This window comes from Xiphophorus maculatus, chromosome 1 (genome assembly GCF_002775205.1).
Source record: "Xiphophorus maculatus strain JP 163 A chromosome 1, X_maculatus-5.0-male, whole genome shotgun sequence".
Classification (NCBI taxonomy): Eukaryota; Metazoa; Chordata; class Actinopteri; order Cyprinodontiformes; family Poeciliidae; genus Xiphophorus; species Xiphophorus maculatus.
The window spans coordinates 5,033,503-5,061,054 of NC_036443.1; the positions used below are offsets into that span (position 1 = coordinate 5,033,503).

Below are 27,552 nucleotides of genomic sequence, written 5' to 3' on the forward strand. Positions count from 1 at the left end.
CAGGAAGACGACTTTGTGTTTGGCTTTTTTTTTGTTTGGTTGTTTTTTTTAACATCACACAAGACATGAATCGTGTCTCGTCTCTGTAGCAACAGACTGTCCGCAGCAGCTGTCTGCTGCTCGCCCGCACGTCCACATACCAGCAGTGCCACAGCCGTCTTTGACCCTTTCAAACTCCAGTCCGAAGCTTCTTCACAGACGATTGCTTCATTTTATATCAGGTCAATGACCATTGTCTCAGCAGGTGGTGCCCATGTTATTATTCCTAAATTTACATTAAAGTTCAATTATTTAGTTAATTCCATTGTCACACCAGTTTAGTTTTTTTGTTTGTTTTTTTTATTTTGCAGTATGGCATGCAGGAAAACAATAACTCTTGGTTTAGATATGCAGTCATGGGGTCCTACATTGGATATTTCTGTTTCCTGGAACCGGGCTTCCTGGAACCGGTTTAACCAGTTTCGTGGGATTTCAGCAGAACAGGAATATCAAGGGAGAACTTGCCCGGGCCTCAGTGTTCGTGTTCCTCAAGGGGAGGACCAGCCCAACCGGTTTTCTCTTGGTAAAGAGATGAGAGAGGGAGAGAAAGAGAGAGAAAAAGGAACCGTGGGTGGGGGTGGGGGGTGAGTGTATGGGGCGTTCTCCTTCACCTCAGTCTCTTCTGTTTCTCTTCTCTCCATTGCGTGTTCTGCTCCCTCTCTCTGTTTCGAGCCCATTGAGGAGTTCTGAACGAAGAGGCAGAAGTCGGGACAGAAGGAGCGCCGCAGCGAGAGTTCCCAGGGTGAGTGAGGTGAGTTTGGAATTGGCAAAGGTCGGACCTGAAGGCCAGGAAAGACGAGCTTGTAGATGGGCAGAGGAGCTGCTGGGAGTAAACAACTATACAGGGAACTATTTAGAACCGTCGGTTCAACTCATGCACATGACTGAGGATTTAATTAGGAAGTTTGAGAGTTTTATGGATGTTATCAGAACTGCTCACTAATATTCTGTGTAATACAGACAGTTTATATATGATATGATAGCACGCCATCATTTGAAATGTGTTTGTTATTTTAAGTTGAGAGGATTTCTATTACATCAGATTTTTTCTTTTCTTTTTGTAATAAAAAATAAATAAATAACTGTCAATAATTAACCCAGCAACCACATCCTTTTGCCACATGTCTTCCTCTGGTTGTAAACGAGGACTGAGTTAAAACTCCTGCTCTGTTCCCCTTCTCCACAGCTGTGTAGTTGTAACCTGTTGCTGACTTGGACACCAGAACTTTCTCCCAAACACCCCAGGTTTGGTTTTGCTCAAACTCCAAACTTTCCCGCTCTGATACGAACCATTTGGCAGCAACTGTCTGCCTGAAAGCAGCAGGAGTGAGGCGTGTTTCTTATTGCGTTATGGGTTTCTTCACAGGTGTGGAGCATCCCGGGCGATGTGTTTGCAAAAAGAAAAAAAAACATGCTAACATCTCTTTTGACTGACTGGGAAATTTCATGCCAGTTGTAGATAGTCTGAAGCCTAGTGAACTTGAAATACTGGGTAAGCAGTGATAAATTTAAACATGTGTATGTGTCTATGTGAGAGAAAGAGAGAGAGAGAGGGAAGGGGTGTGAATAAGGATCTGTGATAGCAGAGCCAGCTAACTGAGGCAGGCAGGTCTTTTCTTGCTCTGCTGAAGTGATCTGAACAGCCTCTTTCCTGACATATCCTGACATGTCAAGAGAGCTGAAACTCCACTGATCAAAATGCTAAATATTAGCGCTTGACTAAATTTGGAATACATTCAGGTACAAGTTTGATGGGAAACTGTGAGTCTGTTACACACAATGAGATTATTCTAAAATTGTATGGACCTCATACTTGTAGGTCAATGTTGCCCGAGGCGATTTCAGAGGACCAAAATATTGATGAACTTGCCAGATTTAAGCTCTGTTACTTGAAGTTTGAAAATTCCCAAAAGCTTACATCTTTACCAGCTTTTCTCCCAGCAATGGGAACTGAAAATGTTTCCATTTTCCATTGCCCCCTACAGTATTTTTGCTTACATTTTGTGAAGAAGGAAGTTTTGCTCAGTGGCTTCTTCAGAGGTTTTCGTGTTGCTCCCTTCACTGGTTCATCTGCTTTACAATCAGAGGAAGACGTGTGGCAAAAGGATGTGGTTGCCGGGTTAATTACTGACACTGATGTAATAGAAAGCCTCTCAACATAAAAAAAACAAACACATTTCAAACATTGGCATGCTATCATGCCAACATTTAGTGGGACAACCGTTTCTTCGGTTGTCCCACCACAAGCATATAAACGGTCGTGGTGGGACAACCGACCAAACCGAACAAACGGGTTCGGACGCAGTGGAGTGTGAAAGTGAACAGCACCAGTTGAAAATGTTACAAATGCTCCAATCTTGGTCCCCAATCAAACTACTGGCCACTCACTTTGTCATTGCCTCTTTGGGCAGGACGCTTCACCCCCTTTGCCCACTGGTGGTGATCAGAGGGCGTGGTGCTGCCTGTTGAATGGCAGCCTGACTTCTCTCAGTCTGTCCCAGGGCAGCTGTGACTACAATGTAGCTTACCGCCATCAGTGTGTATGAAAAGGTCAATAACTGATTGTTGTGTAAAGCTGTCTGGAGTCCTCAGAGATGGTAAAAGTTCTATAGAAGTGCAGCCCATTTTACCATTTACCATCCATGCCCCGGGCATCAAGTCGCCACCATGCAGCGTAGTGCCTAACTGATCATTCCACTCTTCTTCACCTGTGTTTCTGTGGCTTTGCAAGAGCAATAGTGTTGGTCTAACAGCCCACTCTACTGTCATAGAACCAAACAATATGATAAATAACCTCATTTTCAATTTTTTCAGTTTGTTTAGCGTTTCACTATGGGAGATAAAACTACTTCTAGCATCAAATCTGGACATGGCAACAGCCCTGACATTCCTACTTCCAGCACACTTTTGAGATGGGGTGCCTCATCGTCTTCCTCCATTGCTGCTAATAGCACTTAGCATTTGTCAACCACTCACTGGAGGAAGTTAGAGCATCGCATCGCACAACACAAATAATCATGTGGCAGGAACACAGTGTGCAAAATATTAAAACATAATTTAATGAAGCTCTGAAGAAGATAATTTGCCACAAGAAATTTTGCAAATTGAGGTAGTCGAATTATTCAATCTAACCGTTACAGCCCTAGTGTCAAGATGCTACACAGCTAGATGAAGTTTAACTGAAAAAGCCCTTTTCCAACAGGTTCGGTAGCAGAATACTAAAAGAGACAGTCTGTTCCTTCACACTAATACCCAATTGCTCATGTAAAAGTAATCAAAGAGGTTCATGCAACTACCTCTGGAGGGCGACTTTCAGCATTCAAATGTTACCTTTCAAGGACCAGGCAGGCAAACAGAGCCAAGTGATCCAGGTGTGGATGAGAAATCTCTTCTTGTGCTTCAAATATATAGTCCCAGCAATTAATGAGGCCACGTTTCTCCTTGTAAACCCTGAATTCATCCAGGTGCTATGATGGCCACCATTTGCTTGCCAAAATTACTTTCAGTCCCTGAGTCAGACAGGAGTAAAGCAGCACCCGTAATCATGGGGGCCCCAGTGCGTTCAGCGAATATCTCCGAAGATATCCTTCTTTTTTTTTTTTTCACCATTTCCAAAGGGAGTTGCGATGGGGCACAGGTGAGTTCCTGGTGACACTGGTAAAGAGCTGCTGAGTGTGTGATGATTTAACACCAACAAGCACTTCAAATCTGAACAAGAGAGTTTGATCATCCTTTTTATAACATCTTCTCCTCATAGAGGAAGAAGGCAGAAAACAACGAGGAGAAGGCGGGAATGGCCTTGGGTTCACACGTTTATGTCGTCAGACATGTTGTCAGGCTGGCTGTCTCTAGAGCCTGCAACCTCATACGGGTGCTTGTCTCCTTGATCTCCAGGACCAAATGGAGTTTCAGCTCACTGATAGGACCGCTTTCACGATTTCATCTTGGCGCTTCGACCGCTTCCTGAAAAGATCAGAATGAGATCGCACCTTTATTTCTTTGCTATAACATTGGGCCTGCAATGCAGACTGACTGTTCAGCATAGTTGTACAATTTTTAGTACGCACATGAGGTGAGGCAGTCAGAAAAAGAGAGAAGGAGAGAGAGAGAGAGATTCTCTGCAGTAGCTCGCCCATCCCATGTACTTTATCTCAGGTTTAGAGAGGCCTTTGGTGGGGAGCTGAAACCGGCTTGACCAGTCACGACTTATCTTGTGAGCTGAAAAAGCTGGTAAAAGCTGCTTTCCTGGTGGCAAGGCTAATGGGAGGCTCTGATCACTGCACAAGTCATGTTCTTCCCTTTTCTGTGTCCCAAGCTATTCAACACGGAATGCCAGGTTTCACACATTGAACAGGTTGCTGTCCACTGGGTCCGAAGCAGTGCTAGAAAGTAGAACGCTCTTTGAGTTATGACCCTTCAGCGAGGGTGGAGGCCGTAGCCGTAGCAAGAACTCCAGAACACACAGGTTGTCTTAACACGCTAGTATGTGAACCGAGGGTAAGGTGAGCTCATTGCAATTTCACTCCACGCAAAATTAAGCCAGTCTATACATGTAGGCAGGACAAAATAAGTAGTTAAGGATATAGTTACCCTTTACTAAGAATTTGCCAGAACACTTATTTTCGAAGCTCTTACTCAGCACAGTACAGACCGGAGACTTTTTTCAATACATAACACAGGACCAAGAGAGCCAGAATGCACAGAGCGAGTCTATAAAAAAAAAAAAAAAAATACACAAAAACTTTTTTACTTCTGAAGTTTTTTTATTCATTCAGTTGCATTTATATTTTCCAGCACTGATAATTTAATAATAGGCAGTAGAATGAATCTACCATACATATAGTTACATCTTAATGTTCTCTAGAGCTAATAAACATTAGCATCTTTTAGAAGCAAACCATCAGAAATTCTGATACCATCTCTTTTTCAAAAAGGGTTTTTTTTTTTCCACGAAATCCAGTCACTTTCCTACTCTTTTTATTCCAGTCTCGTTTAGAAAAATGCAATGTTCTCACTTTCTACATGCTGCTTTTGGCCACTCCGAAAACAGCTAAATCCTCCCAACTGCAGTCAGATATCCACACTGTCGATGAACAGACACAAAGTCACTGCTGTTTACCTCAGTTCCCATCTTCCTGGGTGTTTACACTCCTGAGACGTTTAACCCCTTTCAAGACAAACTGCGTGTCGATGTGAACACAGGAATTGCACTCAGGGCTCAGACCAACCTTGCGTTTGGAGGAGGTGGTCTGGATACGGTTTCATAATGAACTCTAGAGCCGTTTGTGTCCGGTGTGAACGATTCCACACAGCTACCAGGTGGCTGCTGTGAACCAGGGTCGTGTGATCAAATGTGGGATGAAGAACAGTAAACAAACTAATAAGCAGCACATTTTTATGGCCAAGCACAAAAGACCCATTCATCTTTCAAGACAATCCAAAAAATTGACTCCAGCGGGACAAATTACAGATGGAGAACAATTTGTCAAATCTGCGATTGCAGACGGAGATGGGAATCGAGTGGAATTAGTAATTAGGATGCCAATGGCACGGCAACGCGACAACAGGCATATGTTCTTGTTATGAAGACATCTGATTTTCTTTATCGTCTGTCATTGTGTTTTGGTGTTGCAGTTCAAGTTTTTCCCAACAGTTTGTAATTGTCTTGTTTTGAAGGGTGTCAGTAGCTGTGTTCCCATAAACCATAGAATCTCATGAATTGAAACTCCGGAAATAAATGAGTATAATGAAAATTGGTCCTGTTTTTTTATGGAAAGGTGCTGCACTAGGACGTCGTGGCTTTTCGGTGGTATTTCAAAACACACTGAAGAAACACTTTTTTCACGTCACGGGAGTCACTTGGTCAACAGCCGGATGTTACTACTGGCGAAAACATCAAATAAGACGACAAGAAGTAGTAGGAGGAGGATGGTTTGTGTTTTATCCTTGGACAGTGTGCAGCTGGCTCCACCAGAGCTCTCACAGCATCACACAGCTCATAAAAAGTTGTGGGTCATTCCAACGTGTTGAATCCATAACGCTTCTGTAAAATCACAGACTAGAATTTCCCCAGAAAGTTGCATACTTAGCCGCTCCCAAGTAGGCGGGGCTTATCTCTCCGCACCCTCTGATTGGCTGATAGATTACAATCGCCGGCAACATGGCTGAATTATGAATATATCTCATGCAACTCTTTACGTCTGACGTCGCCACGACTTACCGTGTGAACGAGCTTATTCACCTGTGATTTAAATTTCAGTTCTCACTGCAATTGCGAAATTGTGATTTTTTTTTTTTTTTTTTTTTTTTTTTTTTTTGGCAATAGCAGATTTGCACACGTTAGTAATGGAAACGCAGTTAGGGACAAGCCAGAACACTGTCCATATATAGTCCATATAATTTGTTGTTGATTATATTCAAGGTGTTGTAGAGAAACACTGGGTGCTACAATCAATTCACAGCAAGCGAGCTGCACCATGGCACCTGTGGAGAAGGATTTCCCATGGTGCTACTCGTAAAATCTGATCAGATCGACCCAACTCTAGATAAATCCACACAGATTGTAACTCTGAGCTTCTTACTTCTGAGCAGAAGCTCTTCTGTTTTACTCACTGAACTTACATTGTGTCGTACGTTGAATTTACTGAAGGAGTGGAAAGTTTCTTGAACTTATTTGCTCCTGTATGCTATGACAGCATTTTCAAATGATGGCACACGTTTGAAAACGCGAACAAATTCATATGCTGTTGTTTATGTATTTGAATCACAAACCGCGAGCCAAAGTAACACACCTGGCAGGTCCAGTCTAACTAGTTTTCCTAAACAAAAAAGAAAAAAAAATCGCTTCCTCATGAGAGTTTAGGGACTCCTTCTCAGATTCACACAAACAGTCCTCGGGCTATAACGTTCGTGCGTTTAACTGTTCTTGTGAGGTTTTATTATTTCGTAATAACATCGGATTAAGGGCGTGGCGCAAGCTGGAGCCAATGTTATTGTCGCAAAAAAAAAAGAAAATCCTGTTTTATTCTATTCTTCTGATGGACAATGATTGAAAAAATAATAAACACCTGTCTTTTTGTCACACAGTTTAAGCGAAGTTCATCTGTGAATGTTGGAAATAATGGAGAGCTTCAAAGACCTTCTGCAGAAGCTGCATGAAGCCCATGAACGAGAAGTGGAAGGTGAGGGGCTAAAGATTTATGAGCACAGCAAAGATTGTTTTTCTTTCTTTCTTTTTTTTAATCACCATAAGTTCTGATAGTCATGAGTATTCCTTTATTTCCTTTTTTTTTTTATCAGTGTTGCAGGTGAAAGTCAAAGAGCTGTCCAACAAGAAGGGCTGGTGAGTAGACTCGTGGTTTAAATTGAAGACAGTTCAGATGTGAAGGGTTTTCAGATCAGACAGGGAGGCGGGTGGGCCCACCAGACCTGCACCTGGCTCCGGGTTCACTCACGTCATTTGCTGCACGGAGGGAAGGAAGCTCATGTTGCAACAAGTCTGTTATTGAGTCACCGAACATTTGATTCTTCTTAGAACTGAGAGAAAGGGGAAAGGAGATGGGAAGATTATTCAATGTAAGCACACCTATCGTATTAATAGCAACCTGACAAACAATTAGCCCTTTTAAATCATTCAAGAAGTGTAATGAAGATACTAAACATTTTCCCAGTGGATCTTTATTTACTATAGGAGCAGGTGGCACATGTCAATAAAACTCAGTTTTATGAGGCTGCAGAACATAGAAGCTTTGGTGAGGATACTGCGGGATAAAACTAATTAACCCTGAATTTTGTTACTTAAAATGAGATTAAACAGCAGCTAAAAAGTCTGAGAACTGATGGAAATCACAGCCAGCAGCTTTGTGTGGCTCCAGAGAAGACAGTTATTATTATTTTTGGAAAATTGAAGTGTGCATTTTTGCTGGAAGTTTTACAGTCCCAATTAAAAGAAGCAATTCACTTGTGATGAACTTGCTTAGTTGAAGTCCATGTGGACAAAGTTGGGACAATCAGAAAAGAGTTCTCATCTGATAGTAGGTAGACGCCGTTCGAACATTTGTCACATTTTCAGCTGCTTTCACACCGCACTGCGTCAAACAAACCAAACTTTTTGAAAAACCCGTTCACCCCCTCGCCTCTAGGGGCGCTGCACCAAGACTCACTGAAAGGTTCATGACCTCTGAAGAGGACATGTACGCAACTTCTTTCTTCACGAATTGTAAACAAAATTGGTGGTGGTGTCATTCGCTCGTCCACGCTCAGGACACGCCATTTCTCCCGCTACCATTAGACTCTCTTTGTTTTTGTTTTATTCACCCAGAATGTCCTGCACAATAGTCTGCTTCCTGTTTCTGGAGGGGTTTCCGGTCCACTTGGCGTTCACATGTACATAAGAACCGCATCAGAGTTCACTTCAGCAGAACCAAGACCTAGGTTTGAAGGTGGACCAGAGTTTGCTCCTTTTTTTTCGGTTCGATTGCTCCCCAAATGAACCAGACGTTTCTAGGAAAGTTTGGTTCACTAGGAAAACAAACTGTTTGGTCTTTTGATCAAGGTGGACTACACAGAGCTGGTGTGAAGGCACCCTGAATCAAATATTTTTACTTGTGATTGTACATTTAAAATAAAAAATACTTACAAATGCTTGCACAAAAAAAATAAATGGGAAACCTATTCATAGTGGGGATGTAAAACATTTGGCCTCAATAGATGCTTAGATTAAAAAAATAATAATAATAATAACACAATCTCTCTGTCACAGTGCAGTCCTATTAACTGATTTTAAGATAGAGAAAATGCAATTTGTGCTACTCCTCCACATTGAAAGGAGTCAGCTCTCCTCTGAGGAGATTTTTTCAGACATGTCCCTCCGCTAGGAGACCGAGGGGACGGACCAGGAGACACCAGAGTATCTGTCTCTCGGCTGAGTTCTCAGCTGTGGCTATCATTCAGCATTTGTTTTCTGACCACAGTTCATCCTGGAAGATGATGGTTCCCCATCTTTGCTTCCAGTTTAAAAAAAAATTTTGGAAAGTTTTTTATTCAATTTTATTTTCTTTGATGTTTCCTCTGCTTGATGCCAATAATTTGACCCTTCTTAGCATCTCCCCCACGGCCACAGATTGTTAGCTTAGACATAGTTGTTTAAGAAATGAGAAACTACTCGTTGAATCAGTTTGAGTTAAGTAACTTGTTCCCAGCTAATAGATAATCACGCTACAGTAATTATCCAATTAGACATTATTGCTTAGTTAGAACCATTTCTTTGAGCAAAGTTTTGTATATCTAATATTTTTCAGGAAGCTCCTAACATTTCCAAATGCAGCTTGTTCCCTGACAGGGATGGGTAGAGACCTCAAAGGGGAATATGGAAATTCCTGTTTTCTGCTAAAAGTCTTGAACTGTCTCACAGCCTGAATAAACCAGGGACATGTCTTGGCATGCTATCGAGGAACATTTCCTTTTCAAACAGCTTCCTTTGTACTTCTTACATCATTTTAAACATCTCAGAGACAGTGATAGTGCTTCACTCAGTAGCAGCATCTATACCAAAGAGTGTAGTTTTCACCATGATCTGGTAGCATTCGCTGATTTTAATAAAAAGGAAAAAAACTAACGTTTTTTTTTTTTTTTTGACTGACCAGTCGCAGGTAAGGGCTGATCCTGCTGACAATCAGATAAATCTAGATGATTTGGTGGTTCAGTTTCCTGAAGTTCCTGTAGCAAAGTAACATCCTTTAAACCAAACGTGTACACTCAAATCTTAGGAAATTAATGACAATCAAACTTTTTTGCTTCTAAATAAATCTCTGACAAATTGTTTCTCTCAGAATTGTGACTAGAGATGCACCAACTTGATATTAATACCAAATTGTTGTGTCCAATCCATGAGGGTAGATCTGTTCAGTAATTCAATGCTTTGTGTTCTGAGCGACATCATGCTTTATTATTTTACATCATATTTAGAATTTCTAATTGCACTTTCTGAATCATGAGAAAGAAGGTTTGTTTGTTTGTTTGTTTTATCTGTTTCAGTTTCTTTATTATTTATTTTACATTTGGCTGTTTTTATTGCGCTGATTGAGCAAATTAAAGTTGTGTTGTTTTTATAAGCTGGCTAAGATATCATCATTGTTTTTAAGTGTGCTGTACAGGTGCAAAGTTATCAGCTAAATTCAATTTGTTTATGTCTGTTTTAAAAAAGAAATGTTTTAAGTCAGTTCAGCTCTGTTTTTATGTATCGGCTTGGTATCGGGTCGAGTCTCAACCTCAGATATTGTATTGGTATCAGAAGTGAAAAAACTGAATCGGTGCATCCCGACTTGTGACAACTAGCAAATGGAAATAGTTTAGGAAATTCTTGAAAAAGAAGAAAAAGTTTGGTCTGTTTTGAGTTGAGACAGTCAGAAATAACGGTATATGTGTCTTTTTATTCTGCGAGTGTACAAATCTGATTTCATTTGAATGTTTATGGAATTTGTTTGTATTACTAAAACCCGACTCTAATTGTTTGATGCCAACAGCGACACAAAGCGAATGGAGGAACTATACACCAGAAACCAGCAGATGAAGGAGCAGCAGAGATTACTGACGGAGAACATCAAGACTCTAGAAAACAGGTAACACTGAATTAAAACCTAATGTTTTCTGTTTTCTAAAGGTACTTGAAATACCAGTGGCATCCAGGTAGTAATTAAAGGATGAACTAAAGGAAATTAATAGTGGCTAAAGCTTAGGAAAGTAATAACATGAACTATGCTAAACAGGGTAAAACAAGCTGAAGCTCTAAAAAAGTTAGAAGGGAAATTAGTTTATCTAATAATTGTGAGCACCATAAGCGGGACCTTAAAGATTTCAGTGTGAAGACTTTCTTTGAGATTAGTAAGATACAAAAAGATGAAATCGGCTTTGTATCTCTTCTGCTGGTTATAGGAGAACGTGTTACTTTTGAGATGTTAAAACCTACTTCATGTTGTCAGGCAGGTTCCATTGAAGAGATTTCTTTGTACCACCTGTCGTCTTCTTCATCTTTCCTGCCAGTAGTAACACCCGGTTGTTAATCAAGTGACCTGCGATGCAAAAACCAATCGGGTTTTCTCAAAATTAGCAAAATTCTATTAAGCGAATGAATTTTCCTATTTCCGATTTGCACAGTTATACGGTCAATGGAAACTCTGCTACAGTTGAGCCATCGTTTTTACTGGGACTTGGAATTATATTGTCACGTGAGATGATGTTGGTTCGGACGAGCTGTTAAATAAAACCATCATTTAAAAAGTGAGTGAACTGCAGCTTCAGCTGCTGAGGCCTGACAGGGTTTCATTTCTTATTTGTTTTACAAAATAACTTGTTTGCAATAACAGCTGATTGCCACACAGTTTAGTTTTTCCAACTATGGAACAAATCCAGCTTTCGCAGAGAGATCAATATACAAGAGTCTCCTCAAATATATGAATTCGGGGCATAATTAGCATAAAATTAACACTTGAATTTCCTTTTTTTTTTTTTTCTTTTGTGTGTTCAGACTGAGAGCCGGTCTGTGTGACAGATGTACAGTAAGCCAAGAGGTCACCAAGCGGAGACAGCAGGAGTACGAAGCCTCACGCATACAGAGCCTCCAGCACATCTCCCTCCTTGGTATTCCAGATGTTTTTTCCTTTTATAAGTATCATTAGCTTCCTCTAAAAATCACTTTGTTTTTCCAATCTTTTCTTGTTGCCTTCATCTAAAAAAACCTATCTTTTACTGCGACTTGTTCTTTGGGTTCTAGCTGGAGAGATGACCAACCTTCGGAAAGAGAATCTTAAACTTAAAGATGACGTTGCCAGTTTAAGAGCAGCACTTGAGTGAGTATGTGATATTTGACTGGAAAGGTTGAGGTTTCCACTTAGTTCAGCTTAATGTAAGCTAAAACTACAATAAGGTTTAGCTTATTTTAGAGCTAGTCCTAAAATCCTCCTTACTGATTTTGACAGTTTAGGTTATTTAACCTTTATTTTTTGTACAGTTTCACTCATTAGGAAAACTGTTATTGCTGCACCAACAAGGATTTTGGATAAAAGTGCAAATTAAAAAAAATAAATGGGACATTTAAAACTGAATCCTAAGGAAGTTGACAAGCAACAACAGCAGGAATGCATTTCAATTTAATCATCTCTGGGTGTTATAACTAAATGTGCCCAATGAGGATTCAGTTTAATAAAGTCCATTAAACTGACTTTTATCAAAAAGTTTCACTCTTTGCATAATGCTGTTACCTTGTAAACGACAGGCTAAAATGCAACAGAACTTTTGTGTTTTATTGTCCTGCCATTGTCTTGTAATTTGGACCTCGGTCGAATTATAGTTGAGAAGCTTAATAACCTCTACAAATTAATAATCACACAAGAAAATCACCTCTGTTGTAGAAAGATAAAGTTCAGTTGATTGCATCGTCATTCTAAACCTTCCACTGGCTAATTTCAGTTCGACTAAAAAATGCAAAATCCGGGGCGTGCTGTGGTGGCGCAGGGGGTTAGCACGCCCCACGTTTGGAGGCCTTAGTCCTCGTCGCGGGTTCAACTCCCGGTCCCGACGACCTTTGGCATGATAACAACTTCCATGTGTATTACTGCATTGGACGTCAAGCCAAAGATGTCTTCCCCCCTCTCCTCACCCTCCTTCCTGTCTGCCTACTGTACAAAAAATACGAGCCACTAGCGCCGCAAAAACTCTTCAGAGAAAAAAAATGGAAAGAAAAAAAAAATGCAAAATCCAAATGATCCCACATTTCTGCTAAAAGAAAACCCCAACAAAAAACAAATGAGGTAAAAATTTAATGCAACATAACCAACTCCAAAGAAATACAATGAAAACGATTAAATCAGTTCATTGAAATTAATTGTATCCCAACAGAAATCAATGTATTTTGATTTGGTTTAGTTAAGTATTTTACATTGTCAGTTCACAACAAATGTCCCATATATCAAAGTCAAATTTATTCCAGTTACAGGTCACATTTGATTAAATTCAAACACATTGAAAATAATTTCATGTCATTTTAATCAAATTCCTCCCAATTCAAGTCATTTCAGTAAAAATTCTACTAAGTTTTGTGTTTTTGCGCCCCCTTAAATTCGTCCTTTGTTTCTTCAACACCACCTGTCGGTGTGTGAAAGCAGAAGTTGCAGCGAGCACAATAATAACAACAACAACTCTGTCGACGTCAAGCCAAAGATGTCTCCTGACCTTCTGTCTCCTGGAACCGTAGCCCTGGTCAGCCCAACCATCAGTTGGTCCAGAGACCAACCAGCAGACGGCGATGTACTGGTGAAGACTGAGGCAGAGCACAGAGGTGAAGGTGAGGCTCACCAGAGAAGAAGGGCTTCCTTTTTTAGAGCAGATTTTGTAATTTGTTCTCTTCTATCATTTTTCTATTTTTTATTTTTTTACAGAAACTGTATGCAGGCTGTTGAGAGGCACAAACCGAAGTAGTTTTGTAAGTTTTTTAAAACAGCTTTCTACGCTGCCTTTGTTGAAACCTAAATTCAATTTTTACAGTTACCTAATTGGCATGATAACAACTTCCATGTGTATTACTGCATTGGACAAATAAGCTAACGGTTATTCCACACATGAGCAAAGGTGTTAATGTGTTTTCAAACCTGATAGCCTGGCAGACCCGGTTTGATTGGGGACCAGAATCGCAACATTTGTTCCATTTCCAGCTGCTGAAATTCACTTTTACACGGCTGTGTGTCAAATAAACCAAACATTTTGAGCAACCTGTCCCTCTCCCCCCTCACCTGTGGAGGTACTGCACCAAGAAGCACTGAAAGAAGTGACACAAAAACTTCTGTAGAAGACATTGTGCAACTTCCTTCTTCTCTAAATGTGAAAAGAGACTTTAGCAGTTGTAGGATTCCTTATATTGTCTTTAGCAAAACACCACAAGCCGTTTCTCCAGAAGGCGCTAGACACGCACATTGTTTTGGTAGTATTTACCCAGAATGCCCTGCGCATTGGTCCACTTCCTGCTTTTGGAACGGTCTCTGGACTGCTTGGTATTCACATATGCATTCGAGACCTAAGTTTTTAGGCGGCCCAGAATTCGATCACGCATTCACACATCCCCATACGAACAAGCCATTTTAGACGAACCAACTAGAGTTAAATCAAAGCAGATTAAACGGGGCTGATGTGAATGCACCCCCAGGTTCAAAAAAGTATAGCTATTTCCTTTGATATTTTACTGTATTTCTTTTGATCAAAGAAATCTGGTAGTAACCTTGAAATGTATTGTAATCCACTCCCTTTTCTCACACAGGAAGTATACAAGCCTCAGCCAACTTTAGCAGCTTCATCCTGGAAGACAGAACACAGAGTTAATCGAGGTGTAGAGAAGAGGTAAAAACCTTATAAATGGGTTTATACATAAATGTCTTCAAAAGAGAAGAAGGATTTTTTTAAAATGCCAAAATGCTTTGATTCCCGGAAGCATTGAAGCATATGAGTTTTTATAAACTCATATAGACACATAGTAACATTTGTGGGGCGGAGTGCCACCATTCCCAAATCCTGGTTTTGACTTGAACTAATCAATATAATCGTAGAAGTCAAAGTGACTGAAAGAATTTAGATGACCAAACATAATGAACTCTTTTAAGTCATTGACTGTCTGGACATTTTGAGGCATCTACGTTTTTATTAATAGTTGTATTTTATTACCAGGTGTCATCTGCATAAAATGAGATATAGCATATTATGAAGTAGCTATACAATATGAAGGACAAAAAATATTTAATATTGTCAGGCAGAGAAAATACAGTCCTTCCTATGTCAAGGTAAATTACATTATTATTTTTAATGACTTCAAATATGCAGCAATGGAGAGAGTCATTGTCCAACAGAGAGCAAAGACTACATCCACTGGACATGACAGGTGACACCTGGGACCTTTGAGACTTCACCTGAGTTTTGGTTTTGTTTTTTGTCCTTGTTTTTCCATTTTGTTAAAAGAAAAATTAAGATCACATTCCTTCCTAATATATAACTAACTTCTGTTCATCATTTCCTCAAAGCATTGAAGCTCTTGATCAGCATTCCTCCATCCATACCCCACATCTTCGGAAGAAGTCCTCCTCCTCACCAAGTGGAGAGGTGAGACCAAGCAGACCTGTGATCCACGCTCCAATCCCCTGCCATCCCAAACAAGTCAAGAGTGGCCCCGTCTCTCTGCCCTGGCCTCTATCTGAAGGCCCGAACTGGGGTCCCATGGCAGCTGTGGGAGCCAACCCGGCATTGCAGAACCCTTCCAACAGGCTTCAATTGTCACGCCTCTCCAGCTTGATCTCACCAATCTCACAAGCCACCACCAGAAGGCATGGTTTTGATTCTTCATGGCAGAGCCAAAAGCAGAGCACGCCTCAGCCCCCTAAAGAACCAACAGTGGTGTTCACATTCAGGAGGATGCCAGAGAACATAGAGAATGAAACTAAGCCCGTAGAGAAAACAGAAAGCCCACCTTCCAAGACTCAGAAAGTCTCTGGAGAAGAACTTAGAGAGAGCTCAGATGGGCCTCTGGACCTTTCCGATCGAGCAAAGACTAAATCTAACCAACCTGGAAATGATGATAGTCCCATCGCCTTGCACTGCGAGGGAGACGTACAGAGGAGCCCTGACAGAAATGTGAATACAGCGATACCCGTGTCATCACCTTCACTCATTTCCCTCCCTTCTTCCTCCTCCTCTACGCCCATCAAACAAGAACAACAGTTGATCAGTGATCATAACCATGAGGTATTTTCAAACTTTTTCACACTACTAGTAAACCTTTAAAATTTTTACCATGGTGAACAAAAGATGTAATGATGGTATTATTGCCGCAGGTCAAAGATCAGGATAAAAAAGAGGAAACAAATGATAAAACGGAGCAAAGCAACGGAAAGAAAGTTCCTGTCCTCACTCTGTCATTACGTCCAGGTAAAGATTATGAAAATGTCTGCAACTCTGTCTGCTCACTGACTAACAAATCTTCAATGCAAAATCAGGCAAAGAGAAATAGCAGGATGCTATTGACCCTTTCAACTACGTCCCTTAATCACGTTGAGGTGGAAATGTGGGATGGCAGTATTTAGTAAATCGACTGAAATTGCTTTCCCAAGTTGTTTTGCCAGAAGTAGCCGGAAGTAGCTCACCTAGCTCGGGCTCATAACCAGCGGTATTTACAGAAGCTGGAAATAGCTAGCTTAGAAATCAACCCATGCCCCTTTACCTTCTGGCATGTTGACTTTGACTGAATTCACCACATGATTTATATCACCATGTCATAAACAGTGTTTCCTCTTACACCAGAGCAGATTTAAAAGTGTACAAAAGACTAGATGCTAACCAGTTCTCTTCCTGCTTTTTAACAAGCTTCATAGGAGTGCATAGGTTATTTTGACGTCTGTCAAGGGCTGCCATGATCCATGCTCTGAAGAGCGTTACGTCACATGTAAAGGGTCAAAACAATCCTTCTTTCTGTTTTGTTTTGTTTTTTCTTAATTTTTTATACATCCAACTCATTGAGAATGCTCAGCTTTAAGCCATAAAGTATTTTCTGGCAGCCCAATAAGGACTTGTTTACTAAGGAAGTTGAAATGTAATACTAAGTGCAGATTCTTAAAAGGGACACTTTTAAGAATCGTTTTTTGGAGCTTCAGTCCCCATCTGAGCGCCCTCCTCAGAGAGCCTCCTTCCCCAAGGTTTCTCCCATACAACTCCACCAGACTAGCGTAAGCAGCAATTAGCAACACCTGGTTGGACTGGATGTTATTTGATTTGTTAACACATAAACAGAGCAAATAACATTATGGGGAGTTGTCAAAGTGTAAAATAAGGATTTCATATTGGCCATTCAAGTTAATATAAACTGTACTGTAAGCAAATCCGACAGAACATCTCAAAATGTTTTTTGCAAAAAAAAAAAAAAAAAAAAAAAATATATATATATATATATATATATATATATATATATATATATATATATATATATATATATATATAAATGTCTGAAACCAGACATTTACAAACACTAAAAAGGTTTATATATATATATATACGATAAAGAAATAAAATAAAGTTGAACTCATCATACAAAAGACAACGCTCCTAGTGATGATTGTAAACGGCATTATGGAGAAGTATAGTTGTTATGTCATGCTGAAGGGGGGGTGTTGGAAAGGGTGGAAGCTTCTTAAAGAGACGGAGACCAATTTCCAGGCATCAGATACAGCTATGTCATGAGAAGTTATATTTGATACATACAGTATTTCCAAAACATCTAAAGTTTCCATTATACCCCTAATACATATTTTTTTTGTTTGAGATGTTTTGAGTTTTAGAAAGAGAAAATGTCTTTGTGAACTGCTCTGATTACGCGTTAGCTTGAGCCCCCTAAGAGTTTCTTTTTGATGTGTTAAATCGAAACCACTCTGAGTGTTAAATGACTTAACTCAGTGGTTCCCAAAGTGTGGGGCGCTCCCCCTATGTGGGGCGCAGTGCCATTGCAGGGGGGCTCGGGAAGCGGTATAGATGTAAAAAAAAAAAAAAAGAAACAGTTACACAAAAGTGTTTCACTGTAAAGATGGTTTGTAGTGTGTTTTGTTGCAACCTGAAGTGTGAAATAAACTTCAGTGGAGTTTGAAAAAAAAATATGTGTATAGGTTTATGTCTGGTTGAACGATGTGTGTGCCCAGTTGATTTCTTTTTTTCCTTTTGGGGGGATTTTATTGTAATCCATAGGAGGGCCCAGAAAATCTTTGGGAACCACTGACTTAACTCAACCCCACTATATAGAAGCCAGAGTTTTTTATTGTTTGTTTTTTTTTTTACTTTGAGTTCCTCCTCCTGCTAAGCTTGACAAACTAGCTTTGAATTTAGCCTATACAAATGAGAGCGGAAGACTCTGTCCTGAAAATCAAGTTCTGGGAAAGAAAGCTATTTACTGAATGCGTCAGTTCTCCATACAGCCTTGGTTCATTAAACATAAAAATGCTTAAGTCATTGACTGTATTCCGTTATAAGTTGCCAATATCTCATAAAATACCTGTTATGAGAAAACATAAACCTGAAACCAGACATTTACAAACACTAAAAAGGTTTTGAAATGTATTTTTTCTCGTTGTCTGACATGAAAATTGGCCGAAAATGTCATCATAGTTTATAAGGCAAAGGGTGTGAAATTGATAATGGCATTTAAATTAGGAAAAATGACTTTCACGTTAAATCTCTTTTTAACTGTTGTACTGCACCGAATGGAAATTTAACAAACAGAAAGGGACACATGTTGCTGTATGATAGCCTAAAGCTTAACGCAGAGTTTCAACAGGATTGCCCGTAGAAACTTACAGTAGCTGATACTAATGATAAGTTATTATGTTATATTGAAGCATTCCAATATTAATAGAAAGTCCAATAATTTGGGCTGAGACTTTAATGTGTTCATTTTGAATGACTAATTACATACATTTTAACAATTTTAACGCAATTCTTTGATTTTTTCAAACAAAAGTCCTGAGTGGGAACCTTTTTATTTGTGTTATTCACCCATAAATCTGGCGTACAAACAACATACGCAAACCACAGAAATGGGTGACAAAGCTGCTTCTCTTGGCCCACTCGGGGTTCATTTTTTGTTCAAAACCGAGGAGTTGGTCATCCATTAGTATCCCTAATGCTTATGTTATCGCCCACTGTCCGCATTTCTAAAGAAGTACTTTTTATTGAAGTTCCATGAATGATCAGGTTCCTGAAACACTTGAAAGCTGAATGGGTATAACAGAACCTTTCACCAAACTGATGGTTGAATAATCTAAATAACAGGATAAAAACTAAGGGTGCACCGATTTATCGGACAGCCGATTTATTGGTGCCCATTTCCCTAATTTTGGGAAATCAGTGAACGCCCAATTTTCCATCTAAAGTCGAACTCATCTACCAATTTCATCTACCTCTGCAAAGGTATTTAAATCAACTGCTATCTTCTTCTGCTCTGTGCTTAGAGAGGTTTGACTAGCAGACCCGCCCACCAGATCATGTCTATATGTTTGCAGTTAACAATAGTCATCGCACTGTTGGCAACTTTCTTGCTATATTTGGCAACATTTTAGACAAAAAAAAAAAATTGGTATTGGCCAAAATTGGAATTGACAGGTTAGGATTTTTTAATAGATCAGCAATCGGTGATCGGCCAGAAAACTGGAATCAGTGCACCCCTAATAAAAAACAATAAATATCTTTATTGTTGAGCTCGTACGTCTATTTATGCAATAATTTAGCAGCAAAAAGAGCTTTAGCATATAGTTTCAGTATATGGTTTGCAATTAAAATGTGATTCGTTGTTATTAATTAATTACAGACCCTTCAATTAACTCACTTAAGACTTTTCAATCAAGTCCCACCACTACTAAATAAAATGAAATATAAATATCATTGACACACATAACACATTCAATAAGCTTGCTTTGCATTATGTATTAAATGTTCAGGGTGTCTTTAGCTTGTATAGTTTTTGTTTTCACACCATTTTCCCAGCATAGCCTCTAAGTGTCGCTATAGAGCCAATAACTGTACAAACGTGTAGACCAGCCAGAGAGCCTCACAGCGTTGAAACGTCTGAACTCTCTTTTTTGAAGATATTGGTCTTTTGCCTTCTATGTCTTTCAGGACAACAACTTTCTATAAACTATGTGCAGTTCAGTGTTGAACAGGACTGCTGTCCTATTTTAAGCCTCACAGGAAATAATCTAGATTATTGCTTCTGTATGTGTTCTTTGTCCAAATTAGAAATCAGTGTGACGTTGCTCCTGTTTGTTTCTCATCCAGCGTCAGCACAGGTTCAGTATGACATATAGTTAATAGATCTAGTATTCATTCCCTTTTTTGTTCTCCATATGACCATTCCACCAACACTCACTAAACCATGACAGCTCTACCTCAGGGTGTGTTGAGCAAGTGGATTAACAGGATATTATGGAAATGTGTCCCATGCTGATGTAGATAAGTAAGTTTGATTGTGAGAAATGCCTGTCAAGGCAAGAACTGTAAAAGAGTAAAGCAATGCCTTCTTCTGGTGTTCAGTGTTTATGTTCTACGCACTGAAGCAAAGGACAGCAGAACAAAAGTATTACACATTCCTTTAGCTAAACAGTTAGCAGTGGAAAAACATATTTTGTGCCCAAGTGGTTCACTTGTGCTCATTTTTCCATAGCACTGGTAAGGCTAGAGACCCTGACATCTGCGCTACAGAAGCAAGAGTCGATATCGTCAAACGGCAAGGTAACCCAAACCAAGACACAGAGCTGATTGTGTTGGCAAATGTCTAAACCTTAAGCTGTGTCTTTATTTCTGTCTGTAGCAAAAGTGTCCTTCTATTGCGAGCCCCTGTGCTTCCTCAGCATCGCCACAGTCCTCGTCTTCAGCAAATGAGGCCGACAGCAGCCTGGACGAGCAGGAAGACAAGAGTGGGTCGGGTCAGGAGAGCAAGGCAGGCCGCAGGAGAAAGAGACTTCACATAGAGACCGAAACTGACAGAGACTCAGACACAAACAGTGAGTAGCGGGTTTATTTTTAGTCCCTGAATGTTAGACACATTGAATGTGGGTATTTCAGGGTAATGTGACTAACAGAACTGATAAGAATGAAGCACCAGAATAAAAAAAAAGCTCAGTGATTTGGTACCAATTAGTCTGGCACAGTTTTAGTGCAGTTCCAATACAAAGCTTTACATCATATCATAATCAAAAACATACCAGGAGTGTTGCCTTGATTCTTTCATGCATGTTTGAGAAATCCTCTAATCTCCATGGCAACCATTCAGCCATACAAAATGCCTGGTTGGACCTATTTCCACCTTTCAGCCATAGCTCCTCCTCGGAGCTGCAGTTTTCAAGCCTCTGCCTCACAGAGCAGCCCTGCCTTGCAACTGCCCCACTCAGTTCCTTCAGACTAGCCAGCAGCAATTAGCAAATATCTGGTGGAACATCTGCTGAGCTCATTGCATGATCTACTTCTCAGTGCAGCACTAGTAAAAACGTTGTTAAAGGGTTAACAGAGGAGTGATGTTGTGATGACTTCCTGAGTTTTTAAAGAGACAGAGGCCCAATTTTAAGGTGTTAAACTACTGAGTCAAATTTCTTTTAAGGCATATTGGATGTTCATATAATTTTTTATCCACTGTAAAAAAATAAAAAGTAACATAGTTACTTGATTACTTGATTATGCTATAAAATGACATTATGTGCACGGAGAACATATAGTATTGTAAAAATACTATATGTACCTATAAACCTATAAACCTATCATAGGTTCAGAAGAAAAACCTTGTATATTGGCAGAAAGCACAGTGGCCGTCGAAGAAAGACTTTCAGTATTCAATTATGCCTCATTAACTGATCTGTACATTATTGCAAGAGAACGCAAAACCTATTGGGAGGCAACGCAAAAGTATTGTGAGGGAATGCAATACTTTTGCAAGGTAAATTAAAAGGGGAAAGTGCTTCCACTAAACAAATTTATTTAAATGTCAAATTGTGCAATCATATGGCTAATAGAAAGCTTTTTGACTGTGTGAAAGTAACATTATTATTATTATTATTATTATTATTATTATTATTATTATTATTATTATTATTATTATTATTATTATTATTATTATTATTATTATTATTATTATCTGAGTTGTGCTTCCTTCTGTTGAAGCAGTACAAATATACCATCTATACTTAATCTCAAAAGTTCTATCCTTGTAACTGTATGTTCTACAGCAGCAGGAAGATGATGCCTGAGCATTATCTACTGAAAGTGAGATACAGTGGTGCAAAATATAAAATCATAAACTTTACTGGGGGGGGGGGGTTATTTGTTTGTTTGTCTTTCATCATGTCTAATGTTTTGGATCATCCAGGTGATCTTAGCATATGACAAAAAGTAACTTTGTGTAACTACGTAAGAAGTCATCAAATAATGGTAGAGAGGCCAGACTACCAGAGTTATTCCAACTTTGCAATCGACTGCAGGACAACATCTAAAGTACTGCAGGCCTCTCCCGTACCAGTTACAGCCAGTGTTCGTGATTCAACAACAAGAGAGAGACGTGGAAACGACTGTATCTGTGGGAGGGGTTCTGTGGCCAAAACCAGACGGGTCGAAAATAACGCAACAGCAAGTTTCCCATTTACAAAAAGACATCTTGGTGATTCCTAAGACTTGTGAGAAAATACTTTTGTGGACTGGTGAGATGACGTGTTAACTTTCTGAAGGTGTCTCGATACATGTTATAAAATTACCACAGCAATGAAACAGGATACTTACAGTTAAACATGCTGTTGGAAGTGAGACAGGGTGGAGCTTCGTTGACTCTTTGGGATCTGGACAATTTGATGTAAGTGAGGGAACTGCAACTTCTGTTCTCTCGCAGAAAAACCTGAAGGAGAATGTAGGGTTGCCAGTTTGTGACTTCCAGTTCAAACAGACGTGAGGTTTGCAGTAGGACAGCCAGACAGTTATTTATAGGTTTAGAAGCAAAAGACTTATTTTCATTTTATTTTGCATGGTTCTCTTGTTACTTAGGTTATTGTTGTATGATATTTCAATGTTTGAGTGAAACAAAAAAACAAAATCAGTAAAATAGGGTAAACGTTTTTTACAACCTGTATTGTTAAGTGGCACATGAAAGTCAAATTTATTACAACAAAACATCATTATTAGCTCACTCAAGTTCTCTATTGTACTTATTGTATTTTTAAAGTCCTGCTGACCAATTGTTCTCCAGGACTTCTAAGGATCTTGGAAAGTGTGTTTTTCCCTCAGCTCTAGTGGAGTCATTTCAAATCTGATGTCTGACAGATTGTTGGAAATTATTTTTTTTTTTCACTTTTAAGCCATAGAACTCTAACCATTAAGATATTGCAGGGGGGGAAAAGCCCTCGAGCTCCAGTGTTGTGTCTACACATAACAGACAATTTAGCATTGTATTCTCAGTGTAATTAACAGAAAATCAGATTTTAGCTCCATGGAGATGAATCCCAAAAAGATGTCAGCTGACAACGTGCCATTCAGCAGTATGGTTTAGGCGTCTGTCTGTCCTTTGTCAGTTCTTTGCTCTACCTTTCTCCCCCTTTTTCTTAAAGAAACAACTCTCAGATCCTGTTCATCTGCTGGGGAGACTGTTGTAGGCCTGACACTTCTCCTTTTGCCCTCCAATTGTCCACTTTCAGCACTTTTGAAGCACACCATGCTCAACATGCTTGTCATAGGTACCGGACAATAACTAAGTTAAAAGAGAACCCAAGGAGCTTCAGGAAGCCTGCAGAAAGTTGAATTCTATTTTGAGATACTGCAACAACAAAAAAAAGCTGAACTGCTCAGAGGGAAAATACGCATTATGATATATTTTTTAAAATCACCGTGCAGCATTTATTTACTGTTTCCTCATATTACAACAAACCAGACAGTTGTTAGTTTATTTTAAAAGTGAAACCCCAAATGTGCATTAGTAGCAAAAATAAAGAAGAACAAAGTTAGTTAGTTCCATGCTACAAAAGTAAACTGCATGTGAGTGTGCCCTGATTAACACGTCACATGCAGCATTGTCTTTAAATGTGGAGATAAGATCTGCAGCGCTTCAGAGGTTTAATGTGGTTCAGTTCTGCAGAGAAGTCTATACCGTACACTCTAACAATGACAGATCTCTGCTCTGCGCTTCATGGTTTAGTTTAGTTTTGTTTAGTCAACCCCTCCGCAACATTGCGATTGAGATAGTTGCAGCCTAAAATGACTGATTTTGTGGCATATTTTTTCACAAAGTTATGGTCAAAGTTGCAATGGTTTTATGCTTTATCTTTGCCATAACCTCGTCTTGCAAAAACGTTTAAATTCCTGCACAGAACTTTCCCTAAAAAGATAGGATCTTAACATGACTAATATTGAAAGGGGGAAAACAAAAATTCCTCATCCCAGCAGCTTTATTTGTTTTGTTCTTGAAACGAATCAAATCATGTCCTGAGGAGTTGTCAAACTGCAAACGAAGAATTCCATCTCGGTCATTCAAGTTTACATGAAGTGTAATATAAACAAATCCAACATCTCAAAGTGGTTTTGGCAAAAAAAACATTTAACTTTATTTAATGAAATAAAGTTAAATGTTATCACTTAGCTTCACACATGCTTAGGCCTTACAGGTTCGGTTGTCAAGTGGCATTGTGAAGCAGGAAGTTAGATTATTAGGGGGGTTAAGCGGATTGGTCAGAATTCAGTCGAGTTTCAGTGGTTGGTCAGATTTGTGGAAGACACGCCAGAACGGTTGCCACGAGAGATTCAAGGATTTCTCAAACATGAATGAATGAATTGAAACGACATTTTTCGGTTTGTGTTTGATGAGGGAATAACATTATAATGTGATATAAAGCTAAAAAAAAAAAAAAAAGAAAAAGAAAAAAAAGAGTAGATTTTTTTAATATTAGGTGCCCTTTAAAAAAGTCCTGAAGGTCCCATCTTTGCTAGTAAGGTGTACCTGAATGTTTTGTGGGAACGAGATAAAAACCAGGCTGGCCTTTATAACAAAATCAGAAGCTAATAAGAATATTTAATTTAAGCTAAATCTTTTACATTTTAACACAGATGTCCTGAAATCCATATTTTTAAGTTTAGTAAGCTTGGAAAGAACAGCTGTTGTTTCTCTCTTCCTTTAACTATTTCTAATCTTACACCCATCTTAACGAGGATCTTTCTCAGGTTTGTTTCCATCTGTAATAATTTAAAAGCCCTTTCTGTTGTTCACAGAGATGCACCAGGAGAGAAGATTCAAGATCACAGTGAGAACCGAGGAGAGGAGCCCCAGCTAGAGAGGAAGATGGAAATCACGCCTGGACGCTCAGACTGACAAGTAGTTACCGATTTCCTCCCACACGGAGGCAGCGTGGCAAGATGCACACCCAGCACTGACTTCATCAAACATCCTCAACGCTCTGCCGTGGAAAGGAACGGCTTATTTGCATATTGTTCTTCTTTCATCAGCGTGACGCCTAACCAGCTTCCACTCCCTTTTAGATCAGTTTTTGTGTGTGGGTGTGTGTGTGTGTGCAGAACATGATCAAAATATCACATGCGCAACCTATTATATGCCTTCATTTACATGTAGAGGTTGTAACTTTGCAAATGCAGGTTGCAACAATATGTTACGACTTCATATTTGTCACCTACAGAAAATAGCAGCAATCTGTGGGTTTGTCGGCAGAAGTGACAGACATTAGTCTGCTGATTAGGCATTTTAACAAGTTATTTTTATGTTGTGTGTGTGCCTGTCTCTCTCTTTCTGAATAACCGAGCGGCTCAGATTTTGGGACAATAACTAATCCTCGACTCCAGCAGCTTCAAGAGTAGCCGCCCTGTTTAAACTCCGTCACACAACCAGCATGTGGAGCCAGAAGAAGGTTCTTAGTTCCAAGCAGATTTCTTCTGGTTTTGCTGTTTTGTCACATGTCAAAAAAAACGAAACACTGAGTTAAAAAGCAGTTTTCAAATGATGACTTCATTCATGGCCTTCCGTGAAACATAATTTCTGCCGCTGTTAAAGTCTTGACTATCCTGTGATTGATCAGGGTGTTTATTTTTTTTTTTTTTTTTTTTTTGTTTTGTTTCAGTTTTACTGTAGCATTAAGAAATCACTTAAACAGCTCTGGTCTCACATGATCTGAAAAACGAGCACATCATGCCCAGACCTACAGAAATGAATTAGTGTCACGTGTTGTGTCGTGTTAAATATGTGGTCGGAATAAAAACAGAACAGTTTTCTTTCATGACGATGACTGTTTTGCCTTTTTATGCTTTGTGATAATAAATGTACATCATGTACTAGTATGAAACCATCCTGCAGCCACAGTATTTAATCAGAAGCTTCTACAGATTTATTGCAAGGCTGACTGCTACAGGATCACAGCATCAACATCCGCAATGAGTCTTTGAAGGCACTCTGATGAAATGAGTCAACATTCAATTTCCCTTTGGGATGGATATCGAATTTTGAACTGAAGTGGGAAGAAAGAAAGAGTAAGAAAAAATTGCAAACAACAAAATAAAACAGATTACACTGCAGTGAAAATTGCTAACTTTTAAGTTAAATAAAAAAACAATAATAACTTAAAATCAATCATGTTTGGGTTCAAAATGTCACTATTTTGACCTCTGAATCAATCGGGGGGGTTTCAGCAGGCCTATGAAAAATATGGCCTGATGAATGAGACGGATGAGATCACTTAACTTTTTACCCCATCCAATGCATTGAACCTTAAACAGGAGGAAACAACTGCAAAGTGGCAAAAATGAACTATAAATGTTAATACTTAAATTACATAAGAATTTCAGTTATTTAAACACCATGTCTAGTGAGCGAGCACTCCGCCATCTGCTTGGGAAGAAGCCATAAATATTCCTGTTACTAAAATCAGGGACAAAACCAGCATACAAAAGCATGATACAGCACATTTACCAAACCAAAGCCCAAACGCCCCAGGATTGAGATCTAAATAGTGTAATAACTATCATATGGGGTTTGATTTGGAAAAAGTTTATTCATACTAGATCCCTGGTTCCTTCCCAACTAGTTATACAACAGTTTTACCTCCTTGTTCACTTGTTCAGCTGCTTTTTACTCTCCCTTTCAGAGAAAACAGGAGTGATTACAAAAAGAAGCTTTTGTTTGTTTTTTTTTGCTCTGGGTCCCTCGGTTCTCATCAACACCTTAACTTCTGCCACAACTCTTCAAAACCACGCTGCTCTGCAACCTGCGCTTAGAAGATTCTGCCATAAACTGAGTGGTATTGTCTATTTTACCTCTTATTTCTAAGGTGCTGAGAAGAAGTTCAACCTGGAAAACTCATTCAAAGAGAAAGTAGCTATTAGAAAGTTTATTTGACAAATAATAATGATAATCTTCGGCACTTGTACCCCGAGCGCCAAAGGGGTGCGAGTGCCCTTTGGCGCTCAACAATCATTGCGTGGCAAAGTGTTGAAGCCCAACAATCGTTTGTTGAGCTTCAAGTGGGTTGAAGCTCAACAAGGAGCAGGTGTAGAGAGGATGCCGGACTGTATGAACGAAGCGATGCCTGATGTTTGGAGGAGACGAGGAGAAGACCGATACTAATACGCTGTGAAGGAGGAGCATGATGAGGTGATTGGCTGGGCAGGTCAGGTGAAGATAGGTGCTTCATGAAGGCTTCGTTTGTTTTTACACAGCTACAGTCATTCATGGAGGAGCACAAATCTCACACGCAATGTCTCTTTTCAACTTTGCAGATGATTGTCATGTCAATTTCCCCTTGAAAAGCAGATCACACTCTGTTAAGCCCCTCGCAGAAACTGGCTGGCGCTGCATTTTTGAACGTCTGCAAACTCTACCTGCAAACCTTCATCAATATTTAGTGATTTAAACGTTTTGGGGCTTGTTTGTTTTTTACATTTAAATGTTCAGGCTAGCAGCTGTCTTGGAGAGCAGTG

The 27,552-nt window shown here is 39.5% G+C and overlaps 1 protein-coding gene across 2 annotated transcripts; it reads left to right on the top strand.

The window, feature by feature from the left end:
* The first annotated feature begins 638 nt into the window (after positions 1–638).
* rbbp8nl (RBBP8 N-terminal like) lies at positions 639–25,857 on the top strand. 2 transcript variants are annotated; one of them, XM_023333033.1, is made up of 14 exons: positions 639–790; positions 7,126–7,220; positions 7,339–7,381; positions 10,563–10,658; positions 11,564–11,676; positions 11,810–11,885; positions 13,200–13,378; positions 13,473–13,516; positions 14,345–14,424; positions 15,099–15,816; positions 15,906–15,999; positions 20,270–20,337; positions 20,417–20,609; positions 24,841–25,857. In XM_023333033.1, the coding sequence occupies exons 2-14, from the start codon at positions 7,148–7,150 to the stop codon at positions 24,900–24,902; spliced, it is 1,839 nt and encodes a 612-aa protein (XP_023188801.1). In that variant the 5' UTR covers positions 639–790; positions 7,126–7,147; the 3' UTR covers positions 24,903–25,857. The 2 variants fall into 2 exon arrangements, with proteins under 2 accessions (XP_023188801.1, XP_023188838.1); XM_023333070.1 differs by having other exon boundaries at positions 639–781.
* Positions 25,858–27,552: the final 1,695 nt, after the last annotated feature.

What these genes read in the sequence shown, in the direction of transcription:
- rbbp8nl (XM_023333033.1), top strand. Translation starts at nt 7,148, where the DNA reads ATGTTGGAAATAATGGAGAGCTTCAAAGACCTTCTGCAGAAGCTGCAT. An exon ending in GGCAGAGCACAGAGGTGAAG is followed by an intron (nt 13,379 to 13,472) that starts GTGAGGCTCACC and finishes ATTTTTTTACAG; the next exon opens with AAACTGTATGCAGGCTGTTG. An exon ending in GCACAAACCGAAGTAGTTTT is followed by an intron (nt 13,517 to 14,344) that starts GTAAGTTTTTTA and finishes TTTCTCACACAG; the next exon opens with GAAGTATACAAGCCTCAGCC.